The sequence below is a fragment of the Engystomops pustulosus genome, chromosome 7 (genome assembly GCF_040894005.1).
Source record: "Engystomops pustulosus chromosome 7, aEngPut4.maternal, whole genome shotgun sequence".
NCBI classification, from domain to species: Eukaryota; Metazoa; Chordata; class Amphibia; order Anura; family Leptodactylidae; genus Engystomops; species Engystomops pustulosus.
The window spans coordinates 1994483-2016348 of record NC_092417.1 but is presented as its reverse complement, the minus strand read 5'-3'; the positions used below and the strand labels follow the sequence as shown (position 1 = coordinate 2016348).

At 51.8% G+C, this 21866-nt stretch overlaps 1 protein-coding gene across 14 annotated transcripts in view; it reads left to right on the top strand.

The window, feature by feature from the left end:
• The window catches only part of CELF3 (CUGBP Elav-like family member 3), a 74032-nt gene that overhangs the window by 15168 nt on the left and 36998 nt on the right, over nt 1–21866 (top strand). For 11 of the 14 annotated variants that reach the window (XM_072114461.1, XM_072114457.1, XM_072114459.1 and 8 more), the window contains exons 1-2: nt 8064–8898; nt 20755–20837. In XM_072114461.1, the coding sequence (XP_071970562.1) occupies nt 8754–8898; nt 20755–20837 (228 nt within the window). In that variant the 5' untranslated portion in view covers nt 8064–8753. Of the gene's footprint in view, nt 1–8062; nt 8899–20754; nt 20838–21866 lie in introns of those variants that run through there. The other 3 variants (XR_011848714.1, XM_072114460.1, XM_072114463.1) reach the window with 3 other exon arrangements.

Below are 21866 nucleotides of genomic sequence, written 5' to 3'. Positions count from 1 at the left end.
TCCTGTATATTACACACCTCCCTCCTCTCCTGTATATTACACACCTCCCCTCCTCTCCTGTATATTACACACCTCCCCCTCTCCTGTATATTACACACCTCCCTCCTCTCCTGTATATTACACACCTCCCTCCCCTCCTGTATATTACACACCTCCCTCCTCTCCTGTATATTACACACCTCCCTCCCCTCCTGTATATTACACACCTCCCTCCTCTCCTGTATATTACACACCTCCCTCCTCTCCTGTATATTACACACCTCCCCCTCTCCTGTATATTACACACCTCCCTCCTCTCCTGTATATTACACACCTCCCTCCTCTCCTGTATATTACACACCTCCCTCCTCTCCTGTATATTACACACCTCCCTCCTCTCCTGTATATTACACACCTCCCTCCTCTCCTGTATATTACACACCCCCCTCCTCTCCTGTATATTACACACCTCCCCTCCTCTCCTGTATATTACACACCTCCCTCCTCTCCTGTATATTACACACCTCCCTCCTCTCCTGTATATTACACACCTCCCTCCTCTCCTGTATATTACACACCTCCCCTCCTCTCCTGTATATTACACACCTCCCCTCCTCTCCTGTATATTACACACCTCCCCTCCTCTCCTGTATATTACACACCTCCCTCCTCTCCTGTATATTACACACCTCCCCTCCTCTCCTGTATATTACACACCTCCCTCCTCTCCTGTATATTACACACCTCACTCCTCTCCTGTATATTACACACCTCCTCCTCTCCTGTATATTACACACCTCCCTCCTCTCCTGTATATTACACACCTCCCTCCTCTCCTGTATATTACACACCTCCCTCCTCTCCTGTATATTACACACCTCCCTCCCCTCCTGTATATTACACACCTCCCTCCTCTCCTGTATATTACACACCTCCCTCCTCTCCTGTATATTACACACCCCCTCCTGTCCTGTATATTACACACCTCCCTCCTCTCCTGTATATTACACACCTCCCTCCTCTCCTGTATATTACACACCTCCCTCCTCTCCTGTATATTACACACCTCCCTCCTCTCCTGTATATTACACACCTCCCTCCTCTCCTGTATATTACACACCTCCCTCCTCTCCTGTATATTACACACCTCCTCCTCTCCTGTATATTACACACCTCCCTCCTCTCCTGTATATTACACACCTCCCTCCTCTCCTGTATATTACACACCTGGCTCCTCTCCTGTATATTACACCCCTCCCTCCTCTCCTGTATATTACACACCTCCCCCCTCTCCTGTATATTACACCCCCCCCCCTCCTCTCCTGTATATTACACACCTCCCTCCTCTCCTGTATATTACACACCTCCCTCCTCTCCTGTATATTACACACCTCCCTCCTCTCCTGTATATTACACACCTCCCTCCTCTCCTGTATATTACACACCTCCCTCCTCTCCTGTATATTACACACCTCCCCCCTCTCCTGTATATTACACACCTCCCTCCTCTCCTGTATATTACACACCTCCCTCCTCTCCTGTATATTACACACCTCCCTCCTCTCCTGTATATTACACCTCCCTCCTCTCCTGTATATTACACCTCCCCCCTCTCCTGTATATTACACACCTCCCCCCTCTCCTGTATATTACACACCTCCCCCCTCTCCTGTATATTACACAGCTCCCTCCTCTCCTGTATATTACACACCTCCCCCTCTCCTGTATATTACACACCTCCCTCCTCTCCTGTATATTACACACCTCCCTCCTCTCCTGTATATTACACACCTCCCTCCTCTCCTGTATATTACACACCTCCCCTCCTCTCCTGTATATTACACACCTCCCCCCTCTCCTGTATATTACACACCTCCCCTCCTGTCCTGTATATTACACACCTCCCTCCTCTCCTGTATATTACACACCTCCCCCTCTCCTGTATATTACACACCTGGCTCCTCTCCTGTATATTACATACCTCCCTCCTCTCCTGTATATTACACACCTCCCTCCTCTCCTGTATATTACACACCTCCCCTCCTCTCCTGTATATTACACCTCCCCCCTCTCCTGTATATTACACACCTCCTCCTCTCCTGTATATTACACACCCCCCTCCTATCCTGTATATTACACACCTCCCTCCTCTCCTGTATATTACACACCTCCCTCCTCTCCTGTATATTACACACCTCCCTCCTCTCCTGTATATTACACACCTCCCCCCTCTCCTGTATATTACACACCTCCCTCCTCTCCTGTATATTACACACCTCCCTCCTCTCCTGTATATTACACACCTCCCTCCTCTCCTGTATATTACACACCTCCCTCCTCTCCTGTATATTACACACCTCCCCTCCTCTCCTGTATATTACACACCTCCCTCCTCTCCTGTATATTACACACCTCCCTCCTCTCCTGTATATTACACACCTCCCTCCTCTCCTGTATATTACACACCTCCCCTCCTCTCCTGTATATTACACACCTCCCCTCCTCTCCTGTATATTACACACCTCCCCTCCTCTCCTGTATATTACACACCTCCCTCCTCTCCTGTATATTACACACCTCCCCTCCTCTCCTGTATATTACACACCTCCCTCCTCTCCTGTATATTACACACCTCCCTCCTCTCCTGTATATTACACACCTCCTCCTCTCCTGTATATTACACACCTCCCTCCTCTCCTGTATATTACACACCTCCTCCTCTCCTGTATATTACACACCTCCCTCTTCTCCTGTATATTACACACCTCCCTCCTCTCCTGTATATTACACACCTCCCTCCTCTCCTGTATATTACACACCTCCCTCCTCTCCTGTATATTACACACCTCCCTCCTCTCCTGTATATTACACACCTCCCTCCTCTCCTGTATATTACACACCTCCCTCCTCTCCTGTATATTACACACCTCCCTCCTCTCCTGTATATTACACACCTCCCTCCTCTCCTGTATATTACACACCTCCTCCTCTCCTGTATATTACACACCTCCCTCCTCTCCTGTATATTACACACCTCCTCCTCTCCTGTATATTACACACCTCCCTCCTCTCCTGTATATTACACACCTCCCTCCTCTCCTGTATATTACACACCTGGCTCCTCTCCTGTATATTACACCCCTCCCTCCTCTCCTGTATATTACACACCTCCCCCCTCTCCTGTATATTACACCCCCCCCCTCCTCTCCTGTATATTACACACCTCCCTCCTCTCCTGTATATTACACACCTCCCTCCTCTCCTGTATATTACACACCTCCCCCCTCTCCTGTATATTACACACCTGCCTCCTCTCCTGTATATTACACACCTCCCTCCTCTCCTGTATATTACACACCTCCCCCCTCTCCTGTATATTACACACCTCCCTCCTCTCCTGTATATTACACACCTCCCCCCTCTCCTGTATATTACACACCTCCCTCCTCTCCTGTATATTACACACCTCCCTCCTCTCCTGTATATTACACACCTCCCTCCTCTCCTGTATATTACACACCTCCCTCCTCTCCTGTATATTACACACCTCCCTCCTCTCCTGTATATTACACACCTCCCCCCTCTCCTGTATATTACACACCTCCCTCCTCTCCTGTATATTACACACCTCCCCCCTCTCCTGTATATTACACACCTCCCTCCTCTCCTGTATATTACACACCTCCCTCCTCTCCTGTATATTACACACCTCCCTCCTCTCCTGTATATTACACACCTCCCTCCCCTCCTGTATATTACACACCTCCCTCCTCTCCTGTATATTACACACCTCCCTCCTCTCCTGTATATTACACACCCCCCTCCTCTCCTGTATATTACACACCTCCCTCCTCTCCTGTATATTACACACCTCCCTCCTCTCCTGTATATTACACACCCCCCTCCTCTCCTGTATATTACACACCTCCCTCCTCTCCTGTATATTACACACCTCCCTCCTCTCCTGTATATTACACACCTCCCTCCTCTCCTGTATATTACACACCTCCCTCCTCTCCTGTATATTACACCCCCCTCCTCTCCTGTATATTACACACCTCCCTCCTCTCCTGTATATTACACACCTGCCTCCTCTCCTGTATATTACACCCCCCCCTCCTCTCCTGTATATTACACACCTCCCTCCTCTCCTGTATATTACACACCTCCCTCCTCTCCTGTATATTACACACCCCCCTCCTCTCCTGTATATTACACACCTCCCTCCTCTCCTGTATATTACACACCTCCCTCCTCTCCTGTATATTACACACCTCCCTCCTCTCCTGTATATTACACACCTCCCTCCTCTCCTGTATATTACACACCTCCCTCCTATCCTGTATATTACACACCTCCCTCCTCATCTCCTGTATATTACACACCTCCCCCCTCTCCTGTATATTACACACCTCCCTCCTATCCTGTATATTACACACCTCCCTCCTCTCCTGTATATTACACACCCCCCTCCTCTCCTGTATATTACACACCTCCCTCCTCATCTCCTGTATATTACACACCTCCCTCCTCTCCTGTATATTACACACCTCCCTCCTCTCCTGTATATTACACACCTCCCTCCTCTCCTGTATATTACACACCTCCCTCCTCTCCTGTATATTACACCCCCCTCCTCTCCTGTATATTACACACCTCCCTCCTCTCCTGTATATTACACACCCCCCTCCTCTCCTGTATATTACACACCTCCCTCCTCTCCTGTATATTACACACCTCCCTCCTCTCCTGTATATTACACACCTCCCTCCTCTCCTTCCTGTTTTATTACACCCCCCTCCTCTCCTGTATATTACACACCTCCTCCTCTCCTGTATATTACACACCTGGCTCCTCTCCCCCCTCCTCCAGCCGGAGAGGTTCAGCACCAAGGAGAGCGGCGGCAGAACAATGGCTGTGGCAGGGAGCGTCTGCAAAGTGTAGTCGCCGGCTGCAGGCGCAGAGCCGCCCGGGCCCCGACAGGTGCACAGAGCCGGTATCAGGGGCAGTTATATGAGCCCTCCACACTGTGCCCGGATATACAACCTCTGCCCCATAGGGTCTGTGCACCCCTCTCCTTCTCTCTCTCTCTGGCTGTGCACCCCTCTCCTTCTCTCTCTCTGGCTGTGCACCCCTCTCCTTCTCTCTCTCTGGGTGTGCACCCCTCTCCTTCTCTCTCTCTGGCTGTGCACCCCTCTCCTTCTCTCTCTCTGGCTGTGCACCCCTCTCCTTCTCTCTCTCTCTGGCTGTGCACCCCTCTCCTTCTCTCTCTCTGGCTGTGCACCCCTCTCCTTCTCTCTCTCTGGCTGTGCACCCCTCTCCTTCTCTCTCTCTCTCTGGCTGTGCACCCCTCTCCTTCTCTCTCTCTCTCTGGCTGTGCACCCCTCTCCTTCTCTCTCTCTCTCTGGCTGTGCACCCCTCTCCTTCTCTCTCTCTGGCTGTGCACCCCTCTCCTTCTCTCTCTCTCTCTGGCTGTGCACCCCTCTCCTTCTCTCTCTCTCTCTGGCTGTGCACCCCTCTCCTTCTCTCTCTCTCTCTGGCTGTGCACCCCTCTCCTTCTCTCTCTCTCTCTGGCTGTGCACCCCTCTCCTTCTCTCTCTCTCTCTGGCTGTGCACCCCTCTCCTTCTCTCTCTCTCTCTGGCTGTGCACCCCTCTCCTTCTCTCTCTCTCTCTGGCTGTGCACCCCTCTCCTTCTCTCTCTCTCTCTGGCTGTGCACCCCTCTCCTTCTCTCTCTCTCTCTGGCTGTGCACCCCTCTCCTTCTCTCTCTCTCTCTGGCTGTGCACCCCTCTCCTTCTCTCTCTCTCTCTGGCTGTGCACCCCTCTCCTTCTCTCTCTCTCTCTGGCTGTGCACCCCTCTCCTTCTCTCTCTCTCTCTCTGGCTGTGCACCCCTCTCCTTCTCTCTCTCTCTCTGGCTGTGCACCCCTCTCCTTCTCTCTCTCTCTCTGGCTGTGCACCCCTCTCCTTCTCTCTCTCTCTCTGGCTGTGTACCCCTCTCCTTCTCTCTCTCTCTCTGGCTGTGCACCCCTCTCCTTCTCTCTCTCTCTCTGGCTGTGCACCCCTCTCCTTCTCTCTCTCTCTCTGGCTGTGCACCCCTCTCCTTCTCTCTCTCTCTCTCTGGCTGTGCACCCCTCTCCTTCTCTCTCTCTCTCTGGCTGTGCACCCCTCTCCTTCTCTCTCTCTCTCTGGCTGTGCACCCCCTCTCCTTCTCTCTCTCTCTGGCTGTGCACCCCCTCTCCTTCTCTCTCTCTCTCTGGCTGTGCACCCCCTCTCCTTCTCTCTCTCTCTGGCTGTGCACCCCCTCTCCTTCTCTCTCTCTCTGGCTGTGCACCCCCTCTCCTTCTCTCTCTCTCTGGCTGTGCACCACCTCTCCTTCTCTCTCTCTCTCTGGCTGTGCACCACCTCTCCTTCTCTCTCTCTCTCTGGCTGTGCACCACCTCTCCTTCTCTCTCTCTCTCTGGCTGTGCACCACCTCTCCTTCTCTCTCTCTCTCTGGCTGTGCACCCCTCTCCTTCTCTCTCTCTGGCTGTGCACCCTCTCCTTCTCTCTCTCTCTGGCTGTGCACCCCCTCTCCTTCTCTCTCTCTCTGGCTGTGCACCCCCTCTCCTTCTCTCTCTCTCTCTCTGGCTGTGCACCCCTCTCCTTCTCTCTCTCTCTCTGGCTGTGCACCCCCTCTCCTTCTCTCTCTCTCTGGCTGTGCACCCCCTCTCCTTCTCTCTCTCTCTGGCTGTGCACCCCCTCTCCTTCTCTCTCTCTCTGGCTGTGCACCCCCTCTCCTTCTCTCTCTCTCTGGCTGTGCACCACCTCTCCTTCTCTCTCTCTCTCTGGCTGTGCACCACCTCTCCTTCTCTCTCTCTCTCTGGCTGTGCACCACCTCTCCTTCTCTCTCTCTCTCTGGCTGTGCACCACCTCTCCTTCTCTCTCTCTCTCTGGCTGTGCACCCCTCTCCTTCTCTCTCTCTGGCTGTGCACCCTCTCCTTCTCTCTCTCTGGCTGTGCACCCCCTCTCCTTCTCTCTCTCTCTGGCTGTGCACCCCCTCTCCTTCTCTCTCTCTCTCTCTCTGGCTGTGCACCCCTCTCCTTCTCTCTCTCTCTCTGGCTGTGCACCCCTCTCCTTCTCTCTCTCTGGCTGTGCACCCTCTCCTTCTCTCTCTCTCTGGCTGTGCACCCCCTCTCCTTCTCTCTCTCTCTGGCTGTGCACCACCTCTCCTTCTCTCTCTCTCTCTCTCTGGCTGTGCACCCCCTCTCCTTCTCTCTCTCTCTCTCTCTCTCTGGCTGTGCACCCCTCTCCTTCTCTCTCTCTCTGGCTGTGCACCCCTCTCCTTCTCTCTCTCTGGCTGTGCACCCCCTCTCCTTCTCTCTCTCTCTGGCTGTGCACCACCTCTCCTTCTCTCTCTCTCTCTCTCTGGCTGTGCACCCCCTCTCCTTCTCTCTCTCTCTCTCTCTCTCTGGCTGTGCACCCCTCTCCTTCTCTCTCTCTCTCTGGCTGTGCACCCCTCTCCTTCTCTCTCTCTGGCTGTGCACCCCTCTCCTCTCTCTGGCTGTGCACCCCTCTCCTTCTCTCTCTCTGGCTGTGCACCCCTCTCCTTCTCTCTGGCTGTGAACCCCTCTCCTTCTCTCTCTCTCTCTGGCTGTGCACCCCTCTCCTTCCCTCTCTCTGGCTGTGCACCCCTCTCCTTCTCTCTCTCTGGCTGTGCACCCCTCTCCTTCTCTCTCTCTGGCTGTGCACCCCTCTCCTTCCCTCTCTCTGGCTGTGCACCCCTCTCCTTCTCTCTCTCTGGCTGTGCACCCCTCTCCTTCTCTCTCTCTGGCTGTGCGCCCCTCTCCTTCTCTCTCTGGCTGTGCACCCCTCTCCTTCTCTCTCTCTCTCTCTCTGGCTGTGCACCCCCTCTCCTTCTCTCTCTCTCTCTGGCTGTGCACCCCTCTCCTTCTCTCTCTCTCTGGCTGTGCACCCCTCTCCTTATCTCTCCTTCTTTCTCTCTCTCTTCGGCTGTGCGCGTGTGCGGCTCTTTCTCCCCGACCCCTGGCTCTGACATCACGCTGTCGGGTTGGGGCGGGCTCCGGGCGCAGGGAGGGGACTCATAATTGTACGGAAAGAAAAGATTTGGAATCAGAGCTGAAGACTCTCTGGAGGTGTAGGAGGCTTCTGAGGAGGGGGACACGCCGAGAGCCCCCCAAGTATTAGGGTAGAGCCTCCAGGGACCACTGTAGGGATCGATAGCCACAGCTGTAGGGGAGGATAACCACCCAGGTAGGTGAGGATAGCCACAGCTGTAGGGGAGGATAACCACCCAGGTAGGGGAGGATAGCCACAGCTGTAGGGGAGGATAACCACCCAGGTAGGTGAGGATAGCCACAGCTGTAGGGGAGGATAACCACCCAGGTAGGGGAGGATAGCCACAGCTGTAGGGGAGGATAACCACCCAGGTAGGTGAGGATAGCCACAGCTGTAGGGGAGGATAACCACCCAGGTAGGGGAGGATAGCCACCGGGGTAGGGGAGGACAGCAACAGCTGTAGGTGAGGATAGACACCGGGGTAGGGGAGGATAGCAACAGCTGTAGGTGAGGATAGACACCGGGGTAGGGGAGGATAGCAACAGCTGTAAGTGAGGATAGTCACTGGGGTAGGGGAGGATAGCCACAGCTGTAGGCGAGGATAGTCACTGGGGTAGGGGAGGCTAGTCACCGGGGTAGGGGAGGATAGCCACAGTTGGCTCCTGCTTTTGGGGCTCCAGTGCCTTTCTTGCCCCTTCCCTCTGCCCACTTCGCCCTAATGAAGGAACCCGATGCCATTAAACTTTTCATTGGGCAAATCCCCCGGAACCTGGAGGAGAAGGAATTGAAGCCCATCTTCGAGCAGTTTGGGAAAATCTATGAACTTACCGTCATCAAAGACAAATTCACTGGAGTGCACAAAGGTAAGTGACCAGGGAGAGCGAGAGGGTTCGGGGGGAGGTGCTGGTGTACTTGGGGTTCGGGGGGATGGTGCTGGTGTACTTGGGGTGCGGGGGGAGGTGCTGGTGTACTTGGGGTGCGGGGGGAGGTGCTGGTGTACTTGGGGTGCAGGGGGAGGTGCTGGTGTACTTGGGGTGCGGGGGGAGGTGCTGATGTACATGGGGTGCGGGGGGGGGGGTGCTGGTGTACTTGGGGTGCAGGGGGAGGTGCTGGTGTACTTGGGGTGCAGGGGGAGGTGCTGGTGTACTTGGGGTGCAGGGGGAGGTGCTGGTGTACTTGGGGTGCAGGGGGAGGTGCTGGTGTACATGGGGTTCGGGGGGAGGTGCTGGTGTACTTGGGGTGCAGGGGGAGGTGCTGGTGTACTTGGGGTGCAGGGGGAGGTGCTGGTGTACATGGGGTGCGGGGGAAGACACTACATGATGGATGGGGGGCAGGGGGCTATAGAAATGAATTTGGAAGGTGACTGCTGAGGGGTCTGGAGGTTCCCCTGACCATGGGGTCGGGTAATGGACCGGCAGCTGATGCACGGGGATCATGATGGAAGGATCCCCCACCCCGAGAGAGAAGGTCAGGGAGAGCCAGGGGCAGCCTCCAAGCTGAGGAAGGATAGAGGCAGGACAAAGGAGCCCGACATCCAGAGCTGTGGAGGGGGCCCCTGGACCGGGAGCTGTGGAGGGGCCCCAGGGCAGACAAAGCAGAGGCCACAAGAGGACAACAATGGGCCCCATGACATTGGAGGCTGAGAAGATGTCCAGGTCCTGATAGATGGAGGCTGGGGGAGGGGAGGTGTGACAGATGGCGGGGGGAGGGGGCACCTAATGAACCAGCGCTGCCAGAGGATGGGGGCACTGACACTGATCACCCCAAAATACTGGCCACCTACAGCTATGTAGCTTTAGAGTGTCAGCTCTGTGGTCACAGGTGTATGGGGGTCTATGTGTGTATCTAGGGGCTGTATACTATTAGAGTGTCAGCTCTGTGGTCACAGGTCTATGGGGGTCTATGTGTGTATCTAGGGGCTGTATACTATTAGATTGTCAGCTCTGTGGTCACAGGTCTATGGGGGTCTATGTATGTATCTAGGGGCTGTATACTATTAGATTGTCAGCTCTGTGGTCACAGGTATATGGGGGTCTATGTATGTATCTAGGGGCTGTATACTATTAGAGTGTCAGCTCTGTGGTCACAGGTGTATGGGGGTCTATGTATATATCTAGGGGCTGTATACTATTAGAGTGTCAGCTCTGTGGTCACAGGTGTATGGGGGTCTATGTATATATCTAGGGGCTGTATACTATTAGAGTGTCAGCTCTGTGGTCACAGGTCTATGGGGGTCTATGTGTGTATCTAGGGGCTGTATACTATTAGATTGTCAGCTCTGTGGTCACAGGTCTATGGGGGTCTATGTATGTATCTAGGGGCTGTATACTATTAGATTGTCAGCTCTGTGGTCACAGGTCTATGGGGGTCTATGTATGTATCTAGGGGCTGTATACTATTAGATTGTCAGCTCTGTGGTCACAGGTATATGGGGGTCTATGTATGTATCTAGGGGCTGTATACTATTAGATTGTCAGCTCTGTGGTCACAGGTGTATGGGGGTCTATATATGTATCTAGTGGCTGTATACTATTAGATTGTCAGCTCTGTGGTCACAGGTATATGGGGGTCTATGTATGTATCTGGGGCTGTATACTATTAGATTGTCAGCTCTGTGGTCACAGGTGTATGGGGGTCTATATATGTATCTAGGGGCTGTATACTATTAGATTGTCAGCTCTGTGGTCACAGGTATATGGGGGTCTATGTATGTATCTGGGGCTGTATACTATTAGATTGTCAGCTCTGTGGTCACAGGTATATGGGGGTCTATGTATGTATCTGGGGCTGTATACTATTAGATTGTCAGCTCTGTGGTCACAGGTGTATGGGGGTCTATGTATGTATCTAGGGCTGTATACTATTAGATTGTCAGCTCTGTGGTCACAGGTCTATGGGGGTCTATGTGTGTATCTAGGGCTGTATACTATTAGATTGTCAGCTCTGTGGTCACAGGTATATGGGGGTCTATGTATGTATCTGGGGCTGTATACTATTAGATTGTCAGCTCTGTGGTCACAGGTGTATGGGGGTCTATATATGTATCTAGGGGCTGTATACTATTAGATTGTCAGCTCTGTGGTCACAGGTGTATGGGGGTCTATATATGTATCTAGGGGCTGTATACTATTAGAGTGTCAGCTCTGTGGTCACAGGTCTATGGGGGTCTATGTATGTATCTAGGGCTGTATACTATTAGATTGTCAGCTCTGTGGTCACAGGTCTATGGGGGTCTATGTGTGTAGCTAGGGGCTGTATACTATTAGATTGTCAGCTCTGTGGTCACAGGTCTATGGGGGTCTATGTATATATCTAGGGGCTGTATACTATTAGAGTGTCAGCTCTGTGGTCACAGGTATATGGGGGTCTATGTATGTATCTAGGGGCTGTATACTATTAGAGTGTCAGCTCTGTGGTCACAGGTCTATGGGGGTCTATGTATGTATCTAGGGCTGTATACTATTAGATTGTCAGCTCTGTGGTCACAGGTCTATGGGGGTCTATGTGTGTAGCTAGGGGCTGTATACTATTAGATTGTCAGCTCTGTGGTCACAGGTCTATGGGGGTCTATGTATGTATCTAGGGGCTGTATACTATTAGATTGTCAGCTCTGTGGTCACAGGTCTATGGGGGTCTATGTATGTAGCTAGGGGCTGTATTTTATCATATCTGACAGTGGCTGGAACTTGTAGTCCTCCTGGTAATTATTCTGTTAGTCCTCTTTTCCGGACTCCATGAATAGACTACAGATCCAATAATTGGATTTCTTCAGGATTTATCCCTGGATAAATCGAAACAGATGAATGAGACAGGAGAGGAGCAGTCAAAAGGGCAACATGGAGTAATATGGGGATATATAGGTAGAAGGTGGGTTATGGAGGTGTAATATGGGGATATATAGGTAGAAGGTGGGTTATGGAGGTGTAATATAAGGATATATAGGTAGAAGGTGGATGATGGAGGTGTAATATAAGGATATATAGGTAGAATGTGGATGATGGAGGTGTAATATGGGGATATATAGGTAGAAGGTGGATGATGGAGGTGTAATATGGGGATATATAGGTAGAAGGTGGATGATGGAGGTGTAATATGGGGATATATAGGTAGAAGGTGGATGATGGAGGTGTAATATGGGGATATATAGGTAGAAGGTGGATGATGGAGGTGTAATATGTGGATATATAGGTAGAAGGTGGATGATGGAGGTGTAATATGGGGATATATAGGTAGAAGGTGGATGATGGAGGAGTGATATGGGGATATATAGGTAGAAGGTGGATTATGGAGGTGTAATATAAGGATATATAGGTAGAATGTGGATGATGGAGGTGTAATATGGGGATATATAGGTAGAAGGTGGATGAGGGAGGTGTAATATGGGGATATATAGGTAGAAGGTGGATTATGGAGGTGTAATATGGGGATATATAGGTAGAAGGTGGATGATGGAGGTGTAATATGGGGATATATAGGTAGAAGGTGGATGATGGAGGTGTAATATGGGGATATATAGGTAGAAGGTGGATGATGGAGGTGTAATATGGGGATATATAGGTAGAAGGTGGATGATGGAGGTGTAATATGGGGATATATAGGTAGAAGGTGGATGATGGAGGTGTAATATGGGGATATATAGGTGTAATATGGGGATATATAGGTAGAAGGTGAATGATGGAGGTGTAATATAAGGATATATAGGTAGAAGGTGGATGATGGAGGTGTAATATGGGGATATATAGGTAGAAGGTGGATGATGGAGGTGTAATATGGGGATATATAGGTAGAAGGTGGATGATGGAGGACTAATATGGGGATATATAGGTAGAAGGTGAATGATGGAGGTGTAATATAAGGATATATAGGTAGAAGGTGGATGGTGGAGGTGTAATATGGGGATATATAGGTAAAAGGTGGATGATGGAGGTGTAATATGGGGATATATAGGTAGAAGGTGGATGATGGAGGACTAATATGGGGATATATAGGTAGAAGGTGAATGATGGAGGTGTAATATGGGGATATATAGGTAGGTGAATGATGGAGGTGTAATATGGGGATATATAGGTAGAAGGTGAATGATGGAGGTGTAATATGGGGATATATAGGTAGAAGGTGGATGATGGAGGTGTAATATGGGGATATATATGTAGAAGGTGGATGATGGAGGTGTAATATGGGGATATATAGGTAGAAGGTGGATGATGGAGGTGTAATATGGGGATATATAGGTAGAAGGTGGATGATGGAGGTGTAATATGGGGATATATAGGTAGAAGGTGGATGATGGAGGACTAATATGGGGATATATAGGTAGAAGGTGGATGTTGGAGGTGTAATATGGGGATATATAGGTAGAAGGTGGATGATGGAGGTGTAATATAAGGATATATAGGTAGAAGGTGGATGATGGAGGTGTAATATAAGGATATATAGGTAGAAGGTGGATGAAGGAGGTGTAATATGGGGATATATTGGTAGAAGGTGGATGATGGAGGTGTAATATGGGGATATATAGGTAGAAGGTGGATGATGGAGGTGTAATATGGGGATATATAGTTGTAATATGGGGATATATAGGTAGAAGGTGGATGATGTGTTACATTATGTACTTTGCCAATCAGTGTGCATTGTGTCTTTCACTTACTATTTGTACCCCAAATAATATTGTGGGTGGTACTAATAAGCGGCGTCTTGGGCTCACGCCGGTGGTAGGCGATTACGGGAACGCTCAGGCCTAGACGTCAGGAAGGACGATTGTAATGAGCAGGAGAGGAGATTGTCGTCAGCGGCTGCCACTCTCCTGGCGCATCCTACAGATCAATGACTTCTATGTTTGGTACCTGTCACCGCGCCAACACGGACATCAGGGAACCCAACACCAGAAATTCCCTAACTCCTGCCATGTTACATAGGGCTATGCCCAAACTTGCCACCCCTGCCATGTTACATAGGGATATGCCACCCCTGCCATGTTACATAGGGATATGCCCACACATGCCACCCCTGCCATGTTACATAGGACTATGCCCACACATGCCACCCCTGCCATGTTACATAGGGATATGCCCACACATGCCACCCCTGCCATGTTACATAGGGATATGCCAACACATGCCACCCCTGCCATGTTACATAGGACTATGCCCACACATGCCACCCCTGCCATGTTACATAGGGCTATGCCAACACATGCCACCCCTGCCATGTTACATAGGGATATGCCCACACATGCCACCCCTGCCATGTTACATAGGACTATGCCCACACATGCCACCCCTGCCATGTTACATAGGACTATGCCCACACATGCCACCCCTGCCATGTTACATAGGGATATGCCCACACATGCCACCCCTGCCATGTTACATAGGGATATGCCACTCCTGCCATGTTACATAGGGATATGCCCACACATGCCACCCCTGCCATGTTACATAGGGATATGCCACTCCTGCCAAGTTACATAGGGCTATGCCAACACATGCCACCCCTGCCATGTTACATAGGGATATGCCACTCCTGCCATGTTACATAGGGCTATGCCAACACATGCCATCCCTGCCATGTTACATAGACCTATACCCTCACATGCCATCCCTGCCATGTTACATAGACCTATACCCTCACATGCCATCCCTGCCATGTTACATAGGGCTATGCCAACACATGCCATCCCTTCCATGTTACATAGACCTATACCCACACATGCCACTCCTGCCATGTTACATAGGGCTATGCCAACACATGCCATCCCTTCCATGTTACATAGACCTATGCCCACACATGCCACCCCTGCCATGTTACATAGACCTATGCCCACACATGCCACCCCTGCCATGTTACATAGACCTATACCCTCATATGCCATCCCTGCCATGTTACATAGGGCAATGCCCACACATGCCATCCCTGCCATGTTACATAGGGCTATGCCCACACTTGCCACCCCTGCCATGTTACATAGGGCTATGCCCACACATGCCACCCCTGCCATGTTACATAGGGATATGCCAACACATGCCATCCCTGCCATGTTACATAGGACTATGCCCACACATGCCACCCCTGCCATGTTACATAGGACTATGCCCACACATGCCATCCCTGCCATGTTACATAGGACTATGCCCACACATGCCACCCCTGCCATGTTACATAGGGCAATGCCAACACATGCCATCCCTGCCATGTTACATAGACCTATGCCCACACATGCCACCCTTGCCATGTTACATAGGGCTATGCCAACACATGCCATCCCTGCCATGTTACATAGGACTATGCCCACACATGCCACCCCTGCCATGTTACATAGGGCTATGCCAACACATGCCATCCCTGCCATGTTACATAGGACTATGCCCACACATGCCACCCCTGCCATGTTACATAGGGCTATGCCAACACATGCCATCCCTGCCATGTTACATAGGACTATGCCCACACATGCCACCCCTGCCATGTTACATAGGGCAATGCCCACACATGCCACCCCTGCCATGTTACATAGGACTATGCCCACACATGCCACTCCTGCCATGTTACATAGGACTATGCCCACACATGCCACCCCTGCCATGTTACATAGGACTATGCCCACACATGCCACCCCTGCCATGTTACATAGGACTATGCCCACACATGCCACCCCTGCCATGTTACATAGGGCAATGCCAACACATGCCATCCCTGCCATGTTACATAGGACTATGCCCACACATGCCACCCCTGCCATGTTACATAGGACTATGCCCACACATGCCACCCCTGCCATGTTACATAGGACTATGCCCACACATGCCACCCCTGCCATGTTACATAGGGCAATGCCCACACATGCCACCCTTGCCATGTTACATAGGACTATGCCCACACATGCCACCCCTGCCATGTTACATAGGACTATGCCCACACATGCCACCCCTGCCATGTTACATAGGACTATGCCCACACATGCCACCCCTGCCTTTGATTTTAATTTCTGGCGGCTTCCATGTGAAAAGTTAACTTCAGAAATATGCAAATTAGTCTACAATTCTTTGGGGGGTGTTAGCACCTCAGTCTATCTATATTCTACTTCTCCTCCTCTGTACGCTGCACAGTTTCTCTTCTCCTCCTCTGTACGCTGCACAGTTTCTCTTCTCCTCCTCTGTACGCTGCACAGTTGCTCTTCTCGTCCTCTGTACGCTGCACAGTTGCTCTTCTTCTCCTCTGTATGCTGCACAGTTTCTCTTCTCCTCCGCTGTACGCTGCACAGTTTCTCTTCTCCTCCTCTGTACGCTGCACAGTTGCTCTTCTCCTTCTCCTCTGTACGCTGCACAGTTGCTCTTCTCCTCCTCCTCCTCTGTACGCTGCACAGTTTCTCTTCTCCTCCTCTGTATGCTGCACAGTTTCTCTTCTCCTCCTCTGTACTCTGCACAGTTGCTCTTCTCCTCCTCCTCTGTACGCTGCACAGTTGCTCTTCTCCTCCTCCTCCTCTGTACCCTGCACAGTTGCTCTTCTCCTCCTCCTCCTCTGTACGCTGCACAGTTGCTCTTCTCCTCCTCCTCCTCCTCCTCCTCCTCCTCTGTACGCTGCACAGTTGCTCTTCTCCTCCTCTGTACGCTGCACAGTTGCTCTTCTCCTCCTCTGTACGCTGCACAGTTGCTCTTCTTCTCCTCTGTACGCTGCACAGTTGCTCTTCTTCTCCTCCTCTGTACTCTGCACAGTTTCTCTTCTCCTCCTCTGTACTCTGCACAGTTTCTCTTCTCCTCCTCTGTACGCTGCACAGTTTCTCTTCTCCTCCTCTGTACGCTGCACAGTTGCTCTTCTCCTCCTCCTCCTCTGTACGCTGCACAGTTGCTCTTCTCCTCCTCCTCTGTACGCTGCACAGTTGCTCTTCTCCTCCTCCTCCTCTGTACGCTGCACAGTTGCTCTTCTCCTCCTCCTCCTCTGTACGCTGCACAGTTGCTCTTCTCCTCCTCCTCTGTACGCTGCACAGTTTCTCTTCTCCTCCTCCTCTGTAGGCTGAATAGTTGCTCTTCTCCTCCTCCTCCTCTGTACGCTGCACAGTTGCTCTTCTCCTCCTCCTCTGTACGCTGCACAGTTGCTCTTCTCCTCCTCCTCCTCTGTACGCTGCACAGTTGCTCTTCTCCTCCTCCTCCTCCTCTGTACGCTGCACAGTTTCTCTTCTCCTCCTCCTCCTCCTCCTCTGTACGCTGCACAGTTTTTCTTCTCCTCCTCCTCCTCCTCCTCTGTACACTGCACAGTTTTTCTTCTCCTCCTCCTCTGTACGCTGCACAGTTTCTCTTCTCCTCCTCTGTACGCTGCACAGTTTCTCTTCTCCTCCTCCTCTGTACACTGCACAGTTGCTCTTCTCCTCCTCCTCCTCCTCTGTACTCTGCACAGTTTCTCTTCTCCTCCTCTGTACGCTGCACAGTTTCTCTTCTCCTCCTCTGTACGCTGCACAGTTTCTCTTCTCCTCCTCTGTACGCTGCACAGTTGCTCTTCTCCTCCTCCTCTGTACGCTGCACAGTTGCTCTTCTCCTCCTCCTCCTCTGTACGCTGCACAGTTGCTCTTCTCCTCCTCCTCTGTACGCTGCACAGTTTCTCTTCTCCTCCTCCTCTGTACGCTGCACAGTTGCTCTTCTCCTCCTCCTCCTCTGTATGCTGCACAGTTGCTCTTCTCCTCCTCCTCCTCTGTACGCTGCACAGTTGCTCTTCTCCTCCTCCTCCTCTGTACGCTGCACAGTTTCTCTCCTCCTCCTCCTCCTCCTCCTCCTCCTCCTCCTCCTCCTCCTCCTCCTCTGTACGCTGCACAGTTTCTCTTCTCCTCCTCCTCCTCTGTACGCTGCACAGTTTCTCTTCTCCTCCTCCTCCTCCTCCTCCTCCTCCTCTGTACACTGCACAGTTTTTCTTCTCCTCCTCCTCTGTACGCTGCACAGTTTCTCTTCTCCTCCTCCTCCTCTGTACGCTGCACAGTTTCTCTTCTCCTCCTCCTCCTCTGTAGGCTGCACAGTTTCTCTTCTCCTCCTCCTCCTCCTCCTCCTCCTCCTCCTCCTCCTCTGTACGCTGCACAGTTTCTCTTCTCCTCCTCCTCCTCTGTACGCTGCACAGTTTCTCTTCTCCTCTTCCTCCTCTGTACGCTGCACAGTTTCTCTTCTCCTCCTCCTCCTCCTCCTCTGTACGTTGCACAGTTGCTCTTCTCCTCCTCCTCTGTAGGCTGCACAGTTTCTCTTCTCCTCCTCCTCCTCTGTACGCTGCACAGTTGCTCTTCTCCTCCTCCTCCTCTGTACGCTGCACAGTTGCTCTTCTCCTCCTCCTCTGTACGCTGCACAGTTTCTCTTCTCCTCCTCTGTACGCTGCACAGTTGCTCTTCTCCTCCTCCTCTGTACGCTGCACAGTTTCTCTTCTCCTCCTCCTCTGTACGCTGCACAGTTTCTCTTCTCCTCCTCCTCCTCTGTACGCTGCACAGTTGCTCTTCTCCTCCTCCTCCTCTGTACGCTGCAGAGTTGCTCTTCTCCTCCTCCTCTGTACGCTGCACAGTTGCTCTTCTCCTCCTCCTCCTCTGTACGCTGCAGAGTTGCTCTTCTCCTCCTCCTCCTCTGTACGCTGCACAGTTTCTCTTCTCCTCCTCCTCCTCCTCTGTACACTGCACAGTTGCTCTTCTCCTCCTCCTCCTCTGTACGCTGCACAGTTTCTCTTCTCCTCCTCCTCCTCCTCCTCTGTACACTGCACAGTTGCACTTCTCCTCCTCCTCCTCTGTACGCTGCAGAGTTGCTCTTCACCTCCTCCTCTGTAGGCTGCACAGTTTCTCCTCTTCTCCTCCTCCTCCTCCTCCTCCTCTGTACGCTGCAGAGTTGCTCTTCTCCTCCTCCTCTGTACGCTGCACAGTTTCTCTTCTCCTCCTCCTCCTCCTCTGTACGCTGCACAGTTTCTCTTCTCCTCCTCCTCTGTACGCTGCACAGTTTCTCTTCTCCTCCTCCTCCTCTGTACGCTGCACAGTTGCTCTTCTCCTCCTCCTCTGTACGCTGCACAGTTGCTCTTCTCCTCCTCCTCCTCTGTACGCTGCACAGTTGCTCTTCTCCTCCTCCTCCTCTGTACGCTGCACAGTTGCTCTTCTCCTCCTCCTCTGTACGCTGCACAGTTTCTCTTCTCCTCCTCTGTACGCTGCACAGTTGCTCTTCTCCTCCTCCTCTGTACGCTGCACAGTTTCTCTTCTCCTCCTCCTCTGTACGCTGCACAGTTTCTCTTCTCCTCCTCCTCCTCTGTACGCTGCACAGTTGCTCTTCTCCTCCTCCTCCTCTGTACGCTGCAGAGTTGCTCTTCTCCTCCTCCTCTGTACGCTGCACAGTTGCTCTTCTCCTCCTCCTCCTCTGTACGCTGCAGAGTTGCTCTTCTCCTCCTCCTCCTCTGTACGCTGCACAGTTTCTCTTCTCCTCCTCCTCCTCCTCTGTACACTGCACAGTTGCTCTTCTCCTCCTCCTCCTCTGTACGCTGCACAGTTTCTCTTCTCCTCCTCCTCCTCCTCCTCTGTACACTGCACAGTTGCACTTCTCCTCCTCCTCCTCTGTACGCTGCAGAGTTGCTCTTCACCTCCTCCTCTGTAGGCTGCACAGTTTCTCCTCTTCTCCTCCTCCTCCTCCTCCTCCTCTGTACGCTGCAGAGTTGCTCTTCTCCTCCTCCTCTGTACGCTGCACAGTTTCTCTTCTCCTCCTCCTCCTCCTCTGTACGCTGCACAGTTTCTCTTCTCCTCCTCCTCTGTACGCTGCACAGTTTCTCTTCTCCTCCTCCTCCTCTGTACGCTGCACAGTTGCTCTTCTCCTCCTCCTCTGTACGCTGCACAGTTGCTCTTCTCCTCCTCCTCTGTACACTGCACAGTTGCTCTTCTCCTCCTCCTCCTCTGTACGCTGCACAGTTGCTCTTCTCCTCCTCCTCCTCTGTACGCTGCACAGTTGCTCTTCTCCTCCTCCTCCTCTGTACGCTGCACAGTTTCTCTTCTCCTCCTCCTCCTCCTCCTCCTCCTCCTCTGTACACTGCACAGTTGCTCTTCTCCTCCTCCTCCTCTGTATGCTGCACAGTTTCTCTTCTCCTCCTCCTCCTCCTCTGTACGCTGCAGAGTTGCTCTTCTCCTCCTCCTCTGTACGCTGCACAGTTTCTCTTCTCCTCCTCCTCCTCCTCCTCTGTACACTGCACAGTTTCTCTTCTCCTCCTCCTCCTCCTCTGTACGCTGCAGAGTTGCTCTTCTCCTCCTCCTCTGTACACTGCACAGTTGCTCTTCTCCTCCTCCTCCTCTGTATGCTGCACAGTTGCTCTTCTCCTTCTCCTCTGTACGCTGCACAGTTGCTCTTCTCCTCCTCCTCCTCTGTACGCTGCACAGTTGCTCTTCTCCTCCTCCTCCTCCTCTGTACGCTGCACAGTTGCTCTTCTCCTCCTCCTCCTCTGTACGCTGCACAGTTGCTCTTCTCCTCCTCTGTACGCTGCACAGTTGCTCTTCTCCTCCTCCTCCTCCTCCTCCTCTGTACGCTGCACAGTTTCTCTTCTCCTCCTCCTCCTCTGTACGCTGCACAGTTGCTCTTCTCCTCCTCCTCCTCTGTACGCTGCACAGTTTCTCTTCTCCTCCTCCTCCTCCTCCTCTGTACGCTGCACAGTTGCTCTTCTCCTCCTCCTCTGTACGCTGCACAGTTCTGTATCTCTGTTGCATATGTAACCCTTTCCTCTCTGATTGTGTCTTGCAGGATGCGCCTTCTTAACGTATTGTGCCAGGGAATCGGCGCTCAAAGCCCAAAGCGCCCTCCATGAGCAGAAGACCCTGCCCGGGGTAAGTGGTATAAATAGATGGATAGAAGTATCTGTGGAAGTGCCAGGGCGGGGGGGCTGGGCATCTCTGGGGGCATTGCACCTCCTGGGAGAGAAATGCTCTGCAGAGTTATAGCCGGGATGGGGAATGGCAGGACTGGGGGGAATGTGAGATACTCTGCAGTGTAATAGGGGATTTGAGATGTTCTGCATTCTCATATTTTTCCTTCCTCACCTTAATCTATTCATACACTCTAAATTCCTGACACAAAGCTGAGGGTTTGTTACAGTTTAGACAACAGAACATATATATAATATATCAGAGGATTGTTCAGCCTGGATACATTGTAACAGATCCTCAGCTATGAGAAGGCTAAAGGTTGATAGTGATGGGAGTCGAGTATGGGGTGGCAGTATATGAGTAATATGCAGGGGGGTGACAATATATGGGTGCTGGGTATGTGGGTCATAGTGGATGCGTGCTGGCAGTATATATGGGTGCTGGGGATAGGGCTGGCAGTATATATGGGTGCTGGGTATAGGGCTGGCAGTATATATGGGTGCTGGGTATAGGGCTGGCAGTGTATATGGGTGCTGGGTATAGGGCTGGCAGTATATATGGGTGCTGGGTATAGGGCTGGCAGTATATATGGGTGCTGGGTATAGGGCTGACAGTATATATGGGTGCTGGGGATAGGGCTGGCAGTATATATGGGTGCTGGGGATAGGGCTGGCAGTATATATGGGTGCTGGGTATAGGGCTGGCAGTATATATGGGTGCTGGGTATAGGGCTGGCAGTGTATATGGGTGCTGGGTATAGGGCTGGCAGTATATATGGGTGCTGGGTATAGGGCTGGCAGTATATATGGGTGCTGGGTATAGGGCTGGCAGTATATATGGGGGCTGGGTATAGGGCTGGCAGTATATATGGGTGCTGGGTATAGGGCTGGCAGTATATATGGGTGCTGGGTATAGGGCTGGCAGTGTACGGGTGCTGGGTATAGGGCTGGCAGTGTATATGGGTGCTGGGTATAGGGCTGGCAGTATATA